Source organism: Catharus ustulatus, chromosome 18 (genome assembly GCF_009819885.2).
Source record: "Catharus ustulatus isolate bCatUst1 chromosome 18, bCatUst1.pri.v2, whole genome shotgun sequence".
Classification (NCBI taxonomy): Eukaryota; Metazoa; Chordata; class Aves; order Passeriformes; family Turdidae; genus Catharus; species Catharus ustulatus.
Window position 1 is genome coordinate 10912069 of NC_046238.1, and position 20543 is coordinate 10932611.

General features: G+C 43.0%; 1 protein-coding gene across 4 annotated transcripts; it reads right to left on the reverse strand.

Annotated features, from left to right (window-relative positions):
• Window positions 1-166: 166 nt before the first annotated feature.
• Window positions 167-20330, reverse strand: EIF4ENIF1 (eukaryotic translation initiation factor 4E nuclear import factor 1). Of its 4 annotated transcripts, none has more exons than XM_033075858.2 (19): window positions 20224-20330; window positions 19649-19772; window positions 16383-16456; window positions 15475-15602; window positions 14642-14922; window positions 13827-14028; window positions 12549-12724; window positions 10921-11056; window positions 10404-10583; window positions 8342-8571; window positions 7388-7456; window positions 6839-7022; window positions 6309-6388; window positions 5816-5955; window positions 5557-5641; window positions 4403-4535; window positions 2923-3267; window positions 2542-2706; window positions 167-2029 (listed from the first exon to the last, which is right to left on the reverse strand). In XM_033075858.2, exons 2-19 carry the CDS (start codon window positions 19742-19744, stop codon window positions 1803-1805), a joined length of 2931 nt encoding a protein of 976 aa, XP_032931749.1. In that variant the 5' UTR covers window positions 19745-19772; window positions 20224-20330; the 3' UTR covers window positions 167-1802. The 4 variants fall into 4 exon arrangements, with proteins under 4 accessions (XP_032931749.1, XP_032931752.1, XP_032931751.1 ...); XM_033075861.2 differs by having other exon boundaries at window positions 2923-2985; window positions 7388-7459; XM_033075860.2 differs by having other exon boundaries at window positions 2923-3204; window positions 7388-7459.
• Between the last annotated feature and the right edge of the window lie 213 nt (window positions 20331-20543).

Here is a 20543-nt window from a genome sequence, read left to right on the forward strand (position 1 = left end):
ATTCCATTCTGGGTCAGCAGTGAGGCTAGGTACTCTTATCAAAGCAGACTGATCCTCCCCACCCCCTGGACTAACTGAAGTTTTCTGCATCTCAACTGAACCAACCCTCCCCCCCCAAACAAATATTCTGACATAATTTAGTACAAGAGCAATTGATACAGAGAGCTGGTAGAATCAACTTTATTTACAGAATGTTACTGGGAAAGTGTCAAGTTAAAAAAGTATGAAAACAATCTTACAAGGACAAGCTGGTGATTGCATGTTTTACAGGGATTGTTTTGGGAACAACCACTAGAAGTACGGGTGACCTCCAACAGCTTCCACGTTGGAGATTTCAGCTTGCTATTTCCATACAACTCTGTCTCTGCTGGACTGAAACAAACCCACCACAGCACACTGGCAGGGGTTATAATACAGACAAGTGATTTTTTTTCCTGCTGCTGGTTTTGCTTTCAGTGAGACTTAAGAAAGAGCAAGTCTGTGAGAGTTCTGCTTTTACTTTCACCTCTTAAAAGAGCACAATGGCCTAAGCTAGGTAGAGGACATGACAGCAGTACTAGACTCAACACAAGTGAGGGAGTGAAGTGAGCAACCATGCAGAAGGATGGAAGAGAACATTTAACTGTTCAGGGAAGTGAAACAGGCTTAAAAGGAACATAGTATTTTAAAACCAAATATACACAGTAAGATCACAAAACTACCCTATCCTCCCCCTTTCAAGCCACAGAACAAGACTCCAAAGGCAAGTTTCACAGTAATGGCATCACCAGATGCACACTAGATTGAGGACAGTTCTTGGGACTCCCTTCTATGAGCAGCACTGAAGGCAGTACAGAATATCCACAGCTATGACTGAGGAGTTGAAGGGTGAGGATTCCAAGGCTCCATTTTGATGACCTTTAGTAACTGGCTTGAAAGATTAAAACAAGGAAAATACTGCAGCTAAATAAGAACCAGCACCAGCCCTCTTGAAAGAGCAACAACCAGTAGGTACCTACAGACCGAACATCTGGCTTTATCATGACTGCACCAGGTCCCATCCTCAGGGCTTTCAAAGACCAAACAATTCTCTCATTTGGTGGCAAGAGTCACAAGGAATCAGACCTTAGTTACATAGACAGCAAGATGTGGGCTTTTACTTTGACACTTGAGCTAAACTGAGTGCACAGTACGTGACAGAAAAATGTGAGAGGGAGACCTAGAGGAGATGAGCAGCAAGAAAAGGCAAAGCAACTTCATCCTGTTCACTCACACTTAGGATATGCAACTTTAATCTTAAACAAAGTCCCACACGTACAATGGAGAAAGGTCCAAACCATAGGCACAACTAAAGCTCAACTGTTACCAGCTACTCTTATGTACAGCTGTATAGATTCAAAAAGGCTATTCTAGGTGTGTATGTACAAAAGATTGTTTATACACAAGTCTGTACAGAAGGGTCTATACACGTAGTTTTCTGCAGAAGGAATCCATAGCTGCTACCTCTACACTAGAGAATATCAGCACTTCATTCACATATCTTACAAAAACAAACAAAAAAAATAGACACTTCCAGGATTAAACTGGCTTTGTCGTGCATCTAAATTTCTTCAGGCTTCACTATCCAAGCCATAATGGATCCTTTAGTCTTGATGCAGACATGAGACCAGGACAGGTGCCATGTGCTTTAGTCTCTCAAAAGGAAATTTTGCACAGAGTGCTAAAAATAAAAGCCTCAAAAAACCAAACAGAGGTGAAGTCCTGACTATGGACATTTTCATCCAGTCTAAAGAATCGCAAGTGTTCCACCCAGTGGTCACTGTTCACTGCCGGTATTCCAGTTCATCTACACTGATGACTTTGGATGGCATGGATGGAAGAGGCTGCTGCAAGACATCTGAACCAAACCATTTTGCAAGGCCAATGGGAGAGCCACTTCTCTGGCTGGGGCGATGGTCAAGCTGTGTGTGCCCGTGAGATAATCCAGTCCGAGGCAGCACGTTTTGAGGGGCTGTTTGTGCACCAGCAGGGGATCCCTGTGCTCCAGAGCCTGTGAAATGTAAAGCTATTAGAGGTGCAGTAATACCCAGCACAGATTTGCCCTCGAGCTATCACCTGATAAGGCATGTGAGCTGAATGTGGCTTTTATTCATTCTATGAGCCCCAGGAAGTCCAGGTACCACGAGTTTATTTTCATTAGTACTCCCATAAATGGCCTGACACTGCCAGTTCCGGACACGGTGTCACACGGGTTTGAAGGGAAGACCAGGATCAAATAGCATTTCCCTGGAGAAGGTGGGTGGCCTGTGGCCCAGGAAGGCTGAAAGCCTGCACACATGCTGCAAGAATCAGATCTGTCAGTAGCAACACATGTTCTGAAACCAAACACTTCACTTGGACTTTGTTCTGGCACAACAGCCTGCGGTGGCCCAAACCACTTGAGACCCACACAAGGCTAGTGATCATGAATAACTAAGTTAAAGCAGCTTCCTGCTAGCACAATGTACTCAACACCCCAGTAGCCTTCTGGAACTCACACTCCTCCTGTCTGTCTTAGCCTACCTGATCGTTGTAGCTGCTGTTGCATCATGGCAAGCTGCAAAGGTGTCCCCGAGCGTGGATTTAAGATGTGATGGCTTGCTGTTGGTAGTGGATAAAAAGGCTGGCCAAGGATGGGAGCAGATATTCCCTGCAAGTGAGACAGGTCCACTCCAGGAGGAAGCATACCTGTTGAACATGAACAAGAAAAATTCTTACCTCATAAGCACAAGGAACTTGATGCAAAACCAAATATATGCATTTAGGTGTTTGGAATTCATTGTCTGATTTTAAAGGTAAGTTCTGATATAATAAAGACTATCACTAGTATTAGTTTGTGCTGTTCCTAACACAAAATCAGTCTCAAAGAGAACATGCATGAACAGGAAAAGGAGGATGAATTACCTGCTTGCAGCAGAGGAAGATGTTGCGGATGGACCCCCTGTGCCATCATTCTCTGGACCAATCCTGGGTGCAGTTGATGAGCAGGTCGTACAAGTGGTACATGGGGAACAAGGGGTACTTGATGAACAGGACGAAGGAAAGGGCCTCCTGGTACTGGGGAGGCCATTGTAGGAGTCTTCCTACCAGCTGATTTGGGCCTGTAGTCTTGCTCTTTGGTGCAACGATTTGCTTGGGTAAGAGGTGTGGAACATGCAGAGCGTTGCAGTGCAGGTAGTTTGGTACCTAAGGTGGGCAAAGTTCCTTGATCTGCATTCTCCACAGAACTAGACAGTAGGTTATCTGTAGCTAGAATTGAATACAGCTATTACAGTCCACAGCTAGAGATTGCACCTAATGAAAATTAAAGCTTAATGATTGGATTTGATAGTTAAGATTCCAGAACTAGCTGAACTGTAGTTGTATATATTTTATAGCAAGCATCTTTTTTTCTGGATGCTGTTGGCCAAATTATTTCAAAAGAGTAAAAAGAAGGAGTATGTTCCACAGAAATCCCTTTACAGGAAACTTAAATTAGATCAGAATCAGCACTAACTCCATTTTCAATCTTATTTTTTCCTTTTTCTTAGGAATTTTGAACTGGCAGCATGGATGAGTCAGTGCCAAAGGTGATAGGAGGTACAAGAGATCCTCCCTAGACAAGATTATAAGTTGGAGTTGTGCCAGAAATCTGGCCAAAGGTGTTTTGTCAGTTTAGTTGTGTTTGGGGGTTAACAGCAGCCTTCTACAACTGACATCTGCTTAGCAAGATTTGGAACACTAAAGCACCTCCAGAAGCTACTTCCACAGACCATCCAGATGAGTTAGACAAAACCTAAAATACCTTGGCATCCACTACTACACTGGAGGTATTTCAGTTGGACTGCTACCATGAACTGCAAGCTGCCCCTGCAGCTACCAGTACTGAAGCACAATGCCTTGGCCACTGGCCATGTCAGTCTGACTGGGTCAGGCAACTGGTGCTGAGCATTTCCTTTTAATAGCCTCTTACATCAGTTTAGGTGACAAAATGCTTCCCTGATCTGCCACATTTAAGAACTTAACTGGTCTCAACTTTGACTGTTCAGTTGTCTCAAGACAACTCTTAATTTTTCAATTACTGGTGTAGAGAGCTATAGAAGGATTGTCACTGTGCTTGTTCATCAAGAAAAGTTGCAAACAGTTATGGTCCAGGCCTCTTAGTGTTGCTCAGAAATTGATGGGAAATAAGGATTAAGCCCCAGCACTACTGGAAGAGTGCATTAGAAGTGTATCCCCTCCACAGCCCTGACCCCTCCCTCCCCTATGCCCCCTCACTTCTACACCCTCCTCATCTCCATGGATGAGGAATGTCTAAAGGTAGCCTAGGTGTGTTATGTGCTGAGACAGCCTGAGTCTATTCCAAATCCCTTTTGTTTGTGGTATTTTAAAGCCATTACAATACCTTCATTTGGTCTCTGATTTTCATCTTTAACATCACTGATTTTCATTTTCCCAGAAACTGGATCCTCTTTGCTCTTCTCCTTGCTCTCGTACATCTTGCGAATCACCGAGGTAGGTGTGAAGGAAGGAGACAGCTGCAGAGAACACAGCAAGAAGCAAAGCCTCACCCAGTGCTCATTATCCAGGCCACAATATCTCAGTTGTGGGTGGACACCAATTCTAGCACATCCTTTCCATTTAAAGCTCTTTTGAATTAGTTGCTGTGTGCCCATGATTTTACTTCACCTCATTCATAGCTTTATTCTATAGTTTAAGCATTTCTCTTTAGGCTTTTTTGCAAGTCCAATATCAAAATCTGCAGCTGCTCTCAGTTAAATAAATGTACCTCAATGGTTTGAAACAAAATAGCTGAGCTGCCGTGTAAGTTACAGTTGTTTCCTCTTTGACCAGAAGAGCAGCTCCACAGGAATTCCTGTAGAACTGCTTCATCTGCATTAACTCAGGGCTGATGTTCTGCAGAGAACAATTGCCTCATTTGGGTTTTTTCCCTATTCAGAGTTCCACAGCACCTGTGGAAGTCACTCATTTGGAATATAAACTTGTATTACTTGTTTCATTTGGCAGGTGATAGTCTGTGTCAGTCTTGAGCTGCAAGTACTTGATGGATTAATTAGAAAATCTGGATTAAAGCTTCATTCTGCACAATACTGAAGGCAGAGTGGCATCAGCTTGGCTTTGAGATTTTACTCATTTTCAAAGTGACCCTGAAGCTCCCTAGGCATTACTTCAACCCAGAGGAACTTAGGTCAAACACTTCATACCCAAACACCAGTGTTCTCTGAAGCATCTCATGGCTTTCAGCCACTTGTCTTCTGAAAATTTAGATACCAAAATATGATGGCTTGAGTTTTCATAATCACCTTCATTTGGTTTCAGAAGATGAGGTCAAGGAAACATTAATAGTATTTCTTCAGTTTTAGACAGTGGTCAGAAAAGGCTTTTTTCCAAGGTGAAGACATTCAGTTAAACATGAATCACAGGAATGTAGCCACAGATACAACATGAGTATGATGGCCTCCCTTTCTGCCACTGATTACCATTGCTATAATCTGGTTACTGCAGCCACTTTTACACCACTGAACGTCAGGTACTGACCATGCTCGTGATGGATGCTGCAGGGGCTGGAGAAGATGCATTCCCTCTGTGTCCTGGAGCAGGGGATTTAGTCACTCGCTGCTGCCTGTGAAGGGACAGGGAGTCAGAAGAGGCTCTGCTCTTGGCACAGAATCAAAGGCAGCACTGCCAAGAACCAATGCAATCCTGAGTGAATAGTGCTAATATTTACTGAAAGACAATACTCACATTAAAAATCAGTTAACAGCACACCCCTTAAATTTTGCAGCCAGGTGCTCACCTGTTTCTGTAGCCATCTCTGCTTTTGTCCATTTGGGGTTTACCAAAGCCATGCTGATAGAAATTTGCTGCATGTATGGCCAAGTCATGTGGGAGTGCCAGTCCCTCTAATGCAGCTTGCTGGATCTCCAGGGGACTCATCTGAGGTAGAGTTGCATAAAAAAACACACAAGTCAAAACCTGTATTTGGTTGGGGGGCTTTTAAGATATTGAAGATTGACTGCTGTAGCTATTAATGCCTTCACCAATAGTGAGTTTTATTAACAGGCAATAGAAGTTTCAAAAAAATCTTGTACTTGAGGTATGCTAAGATGGGCCAAATTGCAATGAGGTTTTGAGACTGGACTAAGTTAGACTTTGCAGCCTCAAATTCGGAGTAAACTTAACGAAGCACAAATATCTGGATGCAACAGCTAAGTGTTCCCCCAAGTTAGTTCTAGACCACAGAACACAAAGAGATGTAAATACATCAAGCAAAAAGCATGTCATCTAACCTGTGCAGCAACTGGGCTCATGGGCTTCCTTACACCTGGAAATGGATCACCAAGCAATTGCTGAGAACCTTGTCCAAAACCTAGAGAATATTTAACAGTTGTATTTAAAAGTACTAACAGTTCCTTTCAATTCATAGAATACATAACCCAAAGTAAATTAATCCTACACAAATTAAGGGTTCTTTGTGAAGTCTCTCAGCTCACCCCTTAAATCCACACAGAGCTACATTTCTTCCTTGTCACAGAGCTGGAGAGCTACAAAGGAGGCTGCTGGTAGTAATTTGTAATACAAATGGCCAAGTAGTCCTTGAAAGTTATCCTTACACAGTAGCTGAGCACATTATTCCACAGCAGAACTCACTGTGAGATCTGGGTGATAAATTTAACATCACTAAGTGAAAGGGCACTTTGCACTCAAAAGGCAGACATTGCCCTAGTCACCCACCAAGTGCCAGGAAGTTTTATACTTCTGTAAAGCAGTTTCAAAAAAACCCTCAAGTAATAAAAACCCACTTTGCAAGCAGTCTCACCAATGGGGGAAGATATTCTGTGGCGCAGGTAATCTGCAGAAGCAGCTCGTGTTGGGAACACGGGGGGAATGGGGGGAGATGGGGCTCTCTGTGTCAGCAGAGAGGCTGCAGGCTCCAATCCCCCTATCAGGCCACTCAGGACATTTGATGAAGCTGGCCTGGTAATGGGTGGACCAAGAAGTTCCTAAGAATAAGTCAAGAAAGAACATTCAAAATATGACCAATTTACACAAACAAGCTCATTTTTCTACACTACAGGCTGCCCTACTTACAGCAATTTAGGGACAAGGGGGACTTGTGCAATCAGAGACACCAATCCTGGTTTTGTCCAGAACCAGGCACTCAAAGCTTTTCATTTTCAAGCTTTAACTACAGGAAATTACATGACAATTTTTTAGCTAAACTGATCTAGTCCATCTCTTTTTTTCTCTATAATATCTTGCCTGACTACTGATCCTGTAATTACCTTAAATGTCTTATTTTAAAATAATTTTTGTTTTCCCACAGGGGATATGCTTTTAAGCACTTCCCTCCCCCCAGTAAGAATACCTGCAGAATATTCTTTGATAGAGGCTGGCCTGACATCTCCGGAGGTGACATTAAGTGGCTTTCAAGGCTCTGCTAAGAAAATGAAAACACTGTAAATTAGATAGAGATACAACCAAGCTCATTAAAAGACTACCTACATCCATCTCAGTGACAGAAATAATTTTATCTGTTCTGTTAGAACAGTAGTTTATGCATCAGCCAAATAAAACTTCAGCAAAGTTAAGAGCTGAGCTGGCTCACAGATCTCCCCTAAGAAAAATGCCCTTTGCTAGACTGCATACAGGTAGCTCACTGTGCTTCATTCAAGTTTGGATCAAATATATGAATTTATGTAATTGTGTAAACTAGAGATGGAACACTGAGCCATTGGTTAACTGAAAATATGTACAAACTGAAAAGTGTTTGTACATTAAAGGAATTATTTCAGATATTCTTCTGTACATCAAAATTGCACATTAATGTAAAGAGACACCCCAAAGCAAAAGTCCTGATTTGAGACTGAGATCAATCTGCAAACTCTTCACAGGGCAAATTCATATTCTTCACTATCTTCTAGTCAAGTGGGATGAATCTGAAAATCCTTGGGCACAGTTTGGCAGAGAAAACACATGCTTTAGACCTACTCAGTTGTTAGAAGTATCTGCTGGTGCCAGAAATATTTACTGACAGCTTCTGGGTCAAGCATACTATTTGGGCAGTTAGTGACAGGATGAAATTTCATCTTAGAATCCCTTGCAGTCTAAACCTTGCTGTCATCTGCTGTTTAGTATTAATCTTCCAGCTAACAAGTATTCACTTCAGTTACATCTTAGTACAAAGTCAAATGTAAAATAATAGATTGTTCACTGACACACCTCCACTAAACAAAGGTCACTAAAAACATCTGGGCTTCAGGTAAGAATTTGGGTTAGCCCCCTGTTAGCACAGGTCACCAGAGCACTGGCTGCCACTTACATTGACTTTGGGCTGGGAAGGCAGAGTCCCGCTTGCCTTCATGCTGCTGACGAGTTTGTTAAATGCAGTCATGTCCCCATCCTTCTTCATCTGCCTGGAGCCACTGACATTCAGGGCTTCTTCCATTTGCTCAGCCATAAAGGGAGTGGCAATTTTTCCCTCCTGATCCACTTTCAGACCTTTTAGCCCAGCTTCAACTTCCTCCACTGAAAGTACAACTCCTGAATGTGCTGAGAAATACAAGAACACTGGTAAACAACAGTTCTGCTCTCAAGTGGGCTAATAATTCTTGTGCAGGTGTTGAACTGAAGTTGCTTGAAAATTTAGGAACAGCCAAAAACTGATACTAACTGTCAAACCATGACTGACCTGTGTTTAGACTGACATTCTAATACATCAAAATTCAGAGAACTGACATGCACAACTACTGCCATGTAAGACTCCACAAGAAGCTGTTCAGGCTTCAACTACTAATTTCTCACTCTTTCACTTATCCTGCAAGAAACATTGTTACTACATTTTACAACTTTGCCTGCCTTTAACAGAAAATATTTATGTGACAATTGAGTTGGTTCTTTTGCAATGAGGAAAGTTTCATTTATCTTCTACTCCAGGAGATCAGACAGTTTTACTGCCACAGTGCAAACCATGTCAAGCTATCATAAGTAGAAGGAATACATACCTGGATAATCTAGATACTTTAGAGACACAGTTACACACTTAAGCTCAGTGTGTAAGAAGTTTGACGCAGATTTTTTGCTCAGAAATTAAAGCCAGAAAGATTTCACTGGCATAACCAGCATAAGGCACAGTGCTCTTAGCAGTACTTTTTCCTGTATATGCATATATACACATACATAAACACCTACTGGTGCCTGACATCAAGGCTAAACATGCTTTATGGACCAGCTAACACACATCACAAGGTATGACACTTTAAAAGAAAAGGAAGAAGAAACAGAAGCATGCCATGGGTTGCAGATGTTGGCCCAAAGAAATAAGATTTACTGGAAATTTGGGCAAGAAGGTGGAGAAAAGAAACAATGATGCAGACATGCAGCATGGAACAGGAGTAAATATGATGCTGGTGGAGAGGAATTGATCTGAAAACTCCACAACACTAGAAGAGCTGTACAGCATTTTATGGGAATGCAGAGCCCCACATCAGGTACTTTTAAGTGAAAGGAAGCTTCCCCACAGATTTTTGTTCCTTCATTCTTGGTTTGTGAGGATCAAAGTTGAAAAAGTTTTTAGTAGGAAAGTCAGACTAAGCAGAACAGAAATAGAGCTACAAGTCTATTTTTAAGTGAAATAAAGGAAGTTCTCCACATGTTAGCCAACACTCCCAGACTGGATGCTTAAGAATATTTGCAGTGCTTAGATGCTTTCTTTCCAAGCTGCTTCACACTAATCACAGGGGCATCACTTTTTCTTCAGTGCAGTTTACATGGCAATACATGCTGCTCGCCAAAGAGAAACCCATTTGGAATTAGGTCTCAAGATCTCACAGAACACATGCATTTTGTACACTCCATGCATGCTATGGGCCCAGACATGCAAATCCCTAAGCCAGAGGCACCCTTGGAAAAAAAAAAAATCATCACATTCTCAAGCCACTGGTCAACTTCTTAGATACTGGCACTTAAGAGATCAATGTGATCCACTATAGACAGTGTCAAGGATGACTGTCAGTTTTTTGGCAAAACCAGAGTTTAAATGCCACAGTTTCAGAGTAACATTACCAGTCACCAGCATGAACAAACTTATGCAAATGCCATACACAAAGCTGGGAACTCAGATCAAGACTTGCATCATCTTATAATTGTTTCTGGCCACTAAAGCAGTCTGATAAAGTCCTGATGTCATCCTGTGGTGAGGATGAAAAGAGTCAGTGATGATATTGACACAACTGAGAGCTGCTGAATACTGAGTTTTCAGTACTGTAAGTAAATCTATAACCCTGCCTACTCCTGGATCTGGTAGTTGAGTTTCCAGAACACCAAGCCTCTTGCTGGGAGATACTGCATCACAAGAACTCGACAATAGCTGAAGAGGCACTTACTGCTCTCTCTAAGCTTTTCCTTGTTGGCTGAAAGACTTGAGAGAAGAGGTTTTAAGTCCACTTTGGCTTTCTGTAGCATTTCTAGGATGTCCACTTTGTTTTCAGAGTGATCTTCCAATGGAATGGGAGCAAAGTAGTTTCCAGAGTTCTGGCCAGGGGAGAGAATGGCTTGCTCTAGACCTGAAACAGCAAAACCAGGAGCACTGCGACATCAGTTTACCAACCCAATGGCTCAAGATGAACATACACTGGCAACCAAGTTCAGCACGTCACTGCAAAGTCATGCCTTACACCCCTTGCCCAAGATCAGCTGGAAATTCATCAGAAAACACTGACAAGAGCATTTATTAAGAAAGAACTTACAGCTGCTTACTCTAAGAGCTTCCAAAAGAACGCCAAGTGCTTAAACTGTGGGAGAATTCACGGTCCTAAAGCCTTATCTGCCATCTTCTTATTGAATGAGTAAGAAAGAATGTGGAAGGAGGCTACCTGAGCCTGCATTGTCCTGCAGCCTTACCTGCTAGCCTCTCCAGTTCCTCATGAGGGGTAGATCTCAAGCTGCTTGACCGACTTCCAGAACGACTGGGATTAGAGAACCACCTGCTGAACCTGCTGGCAGACACTGAACCTTCCCCCAGCACATCCTCAATCATCTAAGGGAGGGAAAAAAGAAAACCTTAACAAGCAAGATCAGCAACATCTTTGAGAAGCTTTACTGTGCAAGCAAGATTCTTCTGCAACAGACAACCAGACACTGCTCCCAGAGTTTCAAAACTTGGAACTGCTTTTTTCCTGTAGTCAGTTAACATAACCCAGTGAACATCTCTGACACCAAATATTTACTCACAGCAAAACTGTAACTGAAAAAGCATGATCAGAGCACCCAAAGACCATTAACTACACCATATTAAAGTGGAAGTGTCAAAAGAACCCCAGGTATTTAAAACCAGTGCATTACAAAAATAGAACTCAAACTAAAGCTTCTCCTATCCTGCATGACAGTACCCAGTTAAAGCCTGGCTCAACAGGCACAGATGCAGTTTCAGGCAGAATGTTTTCTTTTAGACAAAAGGAAGAGCAGCTTCTCCCTCTCAGAAATTGTTTTTTTTCTGAAACAAGGAGTACTCAACACTATTTACAATAGAGAAAAATAATAGCATTGCTCCATTTGGTTTTGATTGTTTGTCTCTAACATATTAGAAGAACTAAGACAAGAAATGAACAAACCTATGATAATACTTGTCACAGACATATCACCAGTACAAAGAAACTCACTTTTATGACAAGTTATAACATCTGCCCATCTGTTTCATCAGCAGGTATTTTCACTTGGGAACTCCCTGCTTTTGAAAGGAGTCACCATCTAAGTCTAAAGAAACCATTTACAACTTCCATAGGGAGAATGAACTCTCCTCCACATATCTGTCAAATTACTGGCACCACACAATGACTCTTTTCTAATGCAAGCAGCTTGTCCCCATGAAATACTAGGTCAGAAATAATTTTTTTTTAAAAACCTCAATATTTCTAAACCATGCCTGGTCTATTTATTTGCAGTCAAAACACATTTTGACTTTTGACTGAATTGAGAGGTTGTGTTTATCTAACACAGGAGCAATAGTTCTAAAAAATTAATTAACCTCTTAAAGGTTTAATAAAGATTCAAACCCTTTCAAGGCAAACATCCTTTCAGGCACATTACCACTTGTGTTCCCAGGCTCACTGCCTGCCAGAAGTCTGCACAGAAGATCTGTCTGCTGCAATTCCCAGACTTAGATAGAAAAGGTTGTCTTCAGCAGACTAAATTTGTACAGTGAGTCTTCTCTGAACATATCTTTAATAATTCCAAACAAAATCCTTTCAGAATATCAAATTTGAGCCTTCAAGTAGTGACCAAAAGAAAGGAAAAACAGACAGCTAGTCTGCCTCAAACAATTTTACTTTGCAGATGGGCCCAGTCCCAGGGATAACACTTTGGCAGAAACATCCTAACACTCCAAAGCTAAATCTCTGCAAATTCATCTTAAACTTACACACATCATAAAGGAACTTCCAAAAGGCAAGAAGTTCTAACATTCAGAGAATGCAACTGCAGCAAAAATGCTTCTCATGAATACACCCAGCCCTAAACCCCAGAAAACTCACTGAAGCCAGGCCAGGAACACTTTTATCCAAGTTAAAGAACTCATTGAAGTCAAACTCTCCTGGAGCTGGTTCTTGTAAAACAGCTTCTCTAGGAACTTCTTGATCTGCTGGAGTTTCATTGGCAAGGACAGTTTGCACTTCATCCTCTTCTGCCACTCCACCATTGCATTCTATGCCTTAAAAAGAAAATCAAGTGATTGCTGAATGGTTGAACTTGATTATTTCCTGTGGGAACAGTGCCTGACAGCCAATGCACTCGCCCAGGGATTAGAAGCACAGGCCCAAAGGAACCCAGTCACCAACTGATAGCTCATCAGTTACACTGTGCTGGCTCCTGCAAGAGAAAACTGCACCCACTACAACTTCTAGCACAGAGCTTCTAGTTTGGTAAGACTATCTAGCTCCAAAAAATAAGAATTGCCATTGGATTGTGCACAAACAACTGCATCCTGATCAGCCTGGGCTGTTATGCCACACCAAGCACATACAGCTGTTGCAGAAAGTCAACAGCTGCTGCTGTTTTTCCATCAAGAATCCTTGGCAGCTCCTGCCTTCCTGACACAGGTTCTTGATAGTAAAACATATGACAAATACTGCTTTTTCTCCATCAGGAGCAAACCACTTCTCACTTTAAAGACTTCTCAGCAAGCTTGCACAGGGCACTGCAAGAAAGTTGTGACAAGGCTACAAACTCCTGTGCTTGGAACAGCACTACAGTCCAGTTATGTTGTCCACCTGCAGAATTTATAGCTTTAAAAAGTCATCTTCTCTCTTGCCATACTGCAACATTTTTCTTTTGTAATAATCCAATGACTGCACACAAATTCAAGTCTCCTAATTCAGTTTAAAGCTATGTTACTGGCACCTGTATGCCCAGATCAGTGCTCCTAATGTTAGCATTACCATAAGGAATAAAAACCTATTCCAGGTAGCTCAGAGAATTAGCTTAATTGTAACAGAACCTTCAGCACCCAGCAGGATACAGAAATGAACAAGACCTTTAGAATAACCTAACAACTTGTGATACCATTCAACATTCATACAAGGTTTTTCCCAGCATCTCAATCCTGCTTCTCTTTGGGAAAAAAGAAAATATCACCCAACTGATCTTCCAGATTACAAATACCTTTATAGGCTTTACATCTTGTGCTTCAGGATGACCAAAACCTATGCAAGTTTAAGTTTCCATTTACACTTATCTGGATCTGTAAATCACCTCTAAACCTAGCAATCTGCAAACCAGCAGACAAGCAGAGCTTTTATGAAATTTGCCCTTACCTTCTTTCAGTGAGGCTGTGCGTCGCCTCGTACGTTTTCTCCCTTTGTGATCTTCCTCCAAAATTTTATCATCAAAGCCTGTGAGCTCAATGGTTTCAGACTGACTAGTAGGCCCAGCAGAGAACCATTCAGGCTCCTCTTCAGTGTAGGAATCATTCCTTCTTCGCTCCCCAAAGACACGTTTGCCGTCACCAAATTCCCTCTGAAAGGGGATATTAAAAACATTAGCATTAATAAAATGCTGCTTCATAAGATTCTTCCCCAACTTCCACCTTTCACACCAGTTCTGGGTATTTTTAAATGTGAATACAATCTCCCTGTATGCACTATAAGCTTTGAAATTTTAAGCTACACAGCTGAATTTCTGCTTCATCACACCAAAAGCTATTGATCTGCATGTGCTTCTATAAATTCAGTTTTGCAACCTGAGAGTTAGTGGTTCCTTTTTTTTTTTTAAATAAAAAATAGTATTAAAAAGCCTGAAAGCCTGGAGAGCTCCCATTTGCTGAGGTTAAAGACAATATTTGCTGACAACTGCCAGGTCAAGAAATACAAGTGAACTATTAGACTTTTGGATCTCTTGCTAGTAAAAGTCAGCCAGAGATAGGTTTTGTCTGATAAACGGTATTACATGCATACCTGTGGAGCTCCCTGAAGGAATGCAACTAAGTTTTGAAGCACCAAGTACTCACCCTCCACACCCTAAGAATAAAGGGGCTGCTTGCACAGAACACTTAAGTGCTGTGTGCAGCTCACCTGCCCCTGGTGCTTCTACCCCCTGATTTAATATGCAACCAGGAAAAGAAGGAACAAACCCTGAAGCGTTTGTCTTTGTAGTCCCTGTCACGATCCCGGTCTCTCACATCCCTGGAATCCCCACCCCGATGGTCTTTGTCAAAGTTCCTGGAGGAGATGATCCTGCCACTGCCAATCCTGCGGCCCCCGATGACGCGGACGCCGTCGCTGTCCTTTTCCAGGGGGCTCCCTGCCCGCCGGGAGCTGACAGACGCAGTCACATGGCAGCCACCTCCAAAGCTCCGCCTCTGGGGACTCAGGACTACATCCAAGTCATCTTCTTTCACTCTCTCTCTTGGATCTGCAAGTCAAAGACCACACAAAAAGCACTAAATTTAATGTATTAGTAAAGACAAGCGAGTTGTCTGTATAGCAGCCTTCCATTCCAATGTCTTGCTGCTATCCCAGGGCTTTTAAAGGAAAATGCTCACGATTCATTTCTGTGAAGCTGATCTAGCAGAGAGACAGCAAGTGCAAACAAAAAATTTACAGCTGGGTATTGAGGAACTACTGTGGTTTCCTAGGAAGTACCTGCTTTTCCACTATAGACCTTCTAAGTGCTCAGCCCTGAGTTGCAGAGAAATTGTCCCAGCACTTGCATTTTCCATATGTATTCACTATGACGTGGCAATAACAGGAGGATATAAATGACTGTTGCTCAGCTTTGTTTTAGGTAACAGTCACCAGAAAACCCACTATAGTCTAGATGGAACGAGCAAGATTTCTTTGACTCTTATCCTATGCAATCAAGCAATTTTCAGAGACTTTGTTTAGTCTCCTTTGTGTTATCCCAGAAAGGTTTTGCCAACATCCCAGGTTCAGTCTTGAGCAATGTGCTGTAGAACACACTCACCTACTATCCTGCGCATAAGAGAAGTCCGATCTGAATCCAAGTCTTTTTTAAAGCTTTCCACTGGTGAAGTTCTTCCTGAAGTTGGATATAAAGATGCATGCCACTTCTCTGGATCCCAGACACCATCACTAGGAAAACACATTTGCAGGATTATTTTGTTTGTTACTTTGTAGTCTAATAAATACTTCATAATGCTGCTGCTGGAAACCTGGAATTCACTGGTTAGCAACTTGTACAAGTGAATTATCTTTCATACCCAACTTCTAAATTTGCCTTACTATGGTTTATTACTTCACACAATACTTGGATCTCTTCTGTAACAGCAAGGAGGTATAATACCCAGTATCAGATTTTAAAAGACTAGTTATTGGTGAAGCTTGCCTGGTACACTGAAATAAAGTTCAAGTAAATCATGTGGTGCTGCTCTTAAGCATTTGGGTAATTTTACCTCAATCTCACACTATGAATTCATCTGAATAGTAAAGAAACTGCTGTGTTATAAACTTACCAACACCAGCCAAGAATACTCACCTCCATTTTCTAATGAGGTACAGTGACAACACAGGAGAGTAATCCACTAAGCAAGGCAGCTTGTTACAGCCTGACCCAGTCTGTGCTACACACCCATCTACATTCTTGGTACATTTTCCTGCAAGTCTAAGACTTGTGTTGTGTGAAGTTATGAGATCCAGCAGAAAGTAATCTCTGCTCAAAGAACAAAATCCCTGGCCAGAGCATTGAGCCTTTCCTAGATTAGCACTTCTGAAAACTGGACTCTGGAGCAGTCTGAACTTTGTGGCATGTACACCTCCCATCAACCTAAGAGCTCTTCTTAGCTAAGTGTTTTTTGCAATTTAAACTTTTATTTTGAAAGAAATGTATACAGCTTTGTATAATCAAGAAAATACCTGTCATATTTTTCAGAAAGACAAGAAGGTCTTTTCTTAGAGTAGGGACGCTCTTTAATATCCAGCAGTTCCTCCTAGAAAAAAAAATTAAAAATCAAGACCATGAGTTTCAATTTACACCCAGACAAGATTTAAGTGACTCAAACTATCTATTCCAGACTGCCTGTTCAATTTAGTGTTTTGACAGCCCAGGTTTCCCAATATGTTGTTTCATATCCTGTGAAATACAGCACTGAAAGTTTATATTTCAGCTTTTCTATCAGTGGTCACTGACCAAACACTTACTCAAAGCATTAAGCCTTAGTAGGCCAGGTTCAGCCTCATGAACACTCCAAGCCTGCTCACACCATAAATGTTTATGTATTCACTTCCCTGGAGAGTTCAACTTACAAGCAATACAGGTATCATGGATGTCAGCACTGATGAGTTCTCAAGAAGGAATCAAAATTGCTGTGGTTATGCTATATAAGGTTCAGCAGATAAAAAAAACATTTGCACAATTCCAGTTACTGGTGTAGATCTGGAAATTCTAGACAAGTTTGCCATTTCTGACCACCACCAACTCCAAGATATCACAATGTGTTACACAATTACCCATTCCATCCAACACCAAATCAATGCTGAATGAACTTGCTTTCCCACTTTCTACCAGCTTTGAACAGCCCTTAGTTTATCACTGCACACCCTGAAGAGTCAAGTCACTTTACTGGCAACCAGTACAGTCTCACTGCAGTTTGCTACATTCAGAAAGCATTACTAATGGTGTGACCATCAGTGCTTTAAAACAATATTAACTCTGCTGCAGTTAAGATGCACATTTCCAATTACACTTACTCATTCTCTCAAGATCCCCTTTCTTCAACCTCACTCCCAACTGTTCTGAACTGACTCAGAACTGTGCAGAGATCAGAAGCAGCTAGAAGGATAAAGACACCCTAACAGCAGACACCTCAAGTCAGCCAAACTGAAAAATCTTTTATCCTTCCCCCCAAAAATGCAGTATCCTTCAGAACTTTTACATCATTTTCCCCATATGAACAAAATCAGTTCATTAACTATGGGAGTTTGACATTTGTTCTAGATAGCAATTTGGTTGCTGGACAAAACCTTAACATCCCCACCCCAAGCATCACTCTGTATGAGACCTCAGCAAAAAGAGCTCTGTTAAAGGGAGCCTGGCCTCCCTACCCACAGCTTCCCAAAATAAACCTCAATCTGTGAGGAACATCAGTGCTGTAATACTATCAGAGTCTGATGCAGATATACAAGCATTAACAGCCCTGTCCATCATCAGGATTGGGAATGGGTTGTTTTACTGGCCACGAGAGGGAGTCCACAGGCTCTCACTCACATCCTATCACAATTCTTCCACTCAAGTGAGGAAAATTTGAATTGTTTCTTGCCTTTCACTCATTAGCTGTGCACCCTTGGAGGAACAGCTTCCCAAGAACTAGAAAAGACACAGCTTAAATTGTAACAGAGGAGATAAATGCTGGCACTTCCACTTGTGGGGTTTTATGTTTAATTCACACATAGTCTAAGCAGGCTGGGGGGACAAGTGTGCTGAGCTGTTACCAAACAGTTTTAAGCAAACAGCTTAGAACTACTTATAGTATGAACCAGATGTTTTCCTAGTGGTGGTAAGTGAATATAAACCATTAAAGGAAATCACTACCCTTTCCAAATTAGCCACACATACCCCAAAACATTGTTCCTCAATCCCCAATTAGTAGGAAACTGGAGCACATGATAATGCCCTGCAATATTGATTACTTTACCACCTCAAAATATCTGAGCTGTAACATGTAAAGAAACCATATGATGCAAAGTATTTTAACACAGACTGGTTTCTGGTATTTCTTGATTTGGGCTCCTTGGAAACCAACTGATAAACAAGACTGGGCACCTTCTGGTACTGGTTCTGTAACTTTACCCTGGTCAGAAACTATAGGTACTGAATTAACAAAGCTGAAGCTACAAATACATTGGTTTCAGTAGTCACCCCCAGCATGGGCTGAACATTGCCCTAAAAAGCAAAGTAGAAATTGAAGCTGCATTCAGCTACTACACAAGAATTAGGCAAGACTGAAAGAGAAGAGAGGTCACTTTTTCAGCAGGGGAGCATTAAAAACAGCTCCTCTCTTTCACATAACAATTAACTGACTAACTAGGTCTGAATAACAGTATACTCTGCATCCTCAAAAGTTAATGGCACATCTTTTTTAGAAAGCTAGAGAGATTTAGAAAGCTGCACTATTCCCAAGAAGTTTTGCCAATTCTGAAGTATGTGGTTTATTGTTGATGTCTACTTAAAATAAGCCAGAGCTCTATTATCTCAACAGAACAGAGTCACAATGATAATTTTTTTTTCCTTTAAAAAACAACCTACTAAAAGGCCAACAGCTCTGAATTCCTCAAGAAAGATAACACAGTCAGCAACAGTAAACTGTCTCAGCCAGTTCCACACTTCAGGCCATTTGCTGCAAAGTATCTTAACAGCTTTTCACAAAGCAATGACCACCTGTTCCCACAGCCTACAGCCATGGGAAAACCAACCATTACAGACTCTTTCCAAAGGCATTTTTCAGCAGTGGTACCAACACCCCAAACAAAATTTTAATCCTAAATCCCACAGCATATCAAATTCACTTAGCACTAGAACAATATTTCTTTTTTATTTGCAATTTATTTAGCTCTTCCTCTTTCACTCACATGCATATTTAGGCATCACAGTTAAACCTGTGTTAATATTTTAACACTACGCATTGATTGGAATCACAACTGCTTAAGCTTCCAGCAATCAAATATGAGCAATTCTAAGGTTGCAAAAGGCATGCAGTAAACATATGAGAGGTCCTGATAAGATCCAGTGCACTACATCTTCCTAGGAAATGGCATCTACTGCAAGGAAACGTTTTTGGTCAACTTCTTAAAAGAACACTGCTGAAAGCAGAATTACAAAGTGCTTGAGATAGCTGGTAGAACAACATACTTCAGTCTCTCCAATAATCTCCCAGCACATGCTGTGGGGTGCTCAGATATTAAAATACGGTGGTGGGAATCAAAAGCATAGCAAGGACAAGATTGCACAACTGCATCGCATTTAACAAGCTGCTGATTTGATACCACCCTACAACTCCTAATTCAGGCAAAGACTTTTCAGCTTTCACCTCGCTATTTCCTTCACAGGAGCTTCCCCCTCCCACTCTACCCCTGGGACCCAGAGTTCCACGCACAACTCCGAGAGGAAAGGAGGGTGAGCTGACCTTTGTGTAACGATGTGGGTATTTAGTTGTAGTTCTGTTCAACTCCAGGAAAGCATCGCCATTTTCAGTTTCTGTTGCACCTCCTCTTTTATCCATGGTTACTTCAAAGCCTTTAACCGCGGAGCTAATTAAAACAAAACCAACCCGTCAGATTTCAAGTCGTACCTTTCTAGAGGGTGCATTTTCTTTCCAGCCTGAGTCAGTTCAGCACCCGGGCACAGCAAAGTAGACCCGCGCTCCCCAACAGCGCCTGTCCCCTCCCAGCCCTGCCCCTTCCCCCAGCCCAGCCAGGCGGCTCCCGCTGAAGGGTCCGAGCGGCGCGGGCAGCGAGGCCGCCCCTACCCCGGCCTCCAGGCTACAGCACAAGGAATATCGGTCTGCGGGCACGGCCGGGGCGCGCGGCCGCCGGGACCCGCACCCCGCACCCCCCGCGGGGCCCGCAGGGGCCGGGCGCCACTCGCCCCACGGCGCGGGGGCAGCGCGGCCCAGGCGCCGTCCCGAGGGGCCGGAGCCGCTGGGGGGAACGGCGGCAGCGGGGCAGGTGACTCAGCGGATCCCCGCCCGGCCGCACTCACCGGCGGGTGTCCCGCGCCGCTCTGCTCCGCTCCAGGCCTCACCGCCGCCCGCGGCGTTTCCTGCTCCGGCCGCCGGCCCCACTTCTCCGCCGCCCGCCCCCAGTGAGGGGCCGCACGCGCCCCGGGCCGGCGCTGCCGCCGCCGCCGCCCCCCCCAGCCCCGGCCGCCCCGCGCAGCCCCGCGCGCCGCCGCCGCTCCCGCTCCGCCCGGCGCCGCCTCCGCTCAGCCGCCGTAGCCGGGGCCTCGCGCCGCCCGCTCCGCACCCATTTAACGCCCCGCGCGCAGGCGCGTCGGGCGCGCGCGCCGGGGGCTCCCCCGCC

What these genes read in the sequence shown, in the direction of transcription:
- EIF4ENIF1 (XM_033075857.2), bottom strand. Translation starts at nt 19,744, where the DNA reads ATGGATAAAAGAGGAGGTGCAACAGAAACTGAAAATGGCGATGCTTTC. An exon ending in ACAAAGACAAACGCTTCAGG is followed by an intron (nt 14,029 to 14,641) that starts GTTTGTTCCTTC and finishes ATCCCCTTTCAG; the next exon opens with AGGGAATTTGGTGACGGCAA. An exon ending in ACAGCAGCTACAACGATCAG is followed by an intron (nt 2,030 to 2,541) that starts GTAGGCTAAGAC and finishes TACATTTCACAG; the next exon opens with GCTCTGGAGCACAGGGATCC.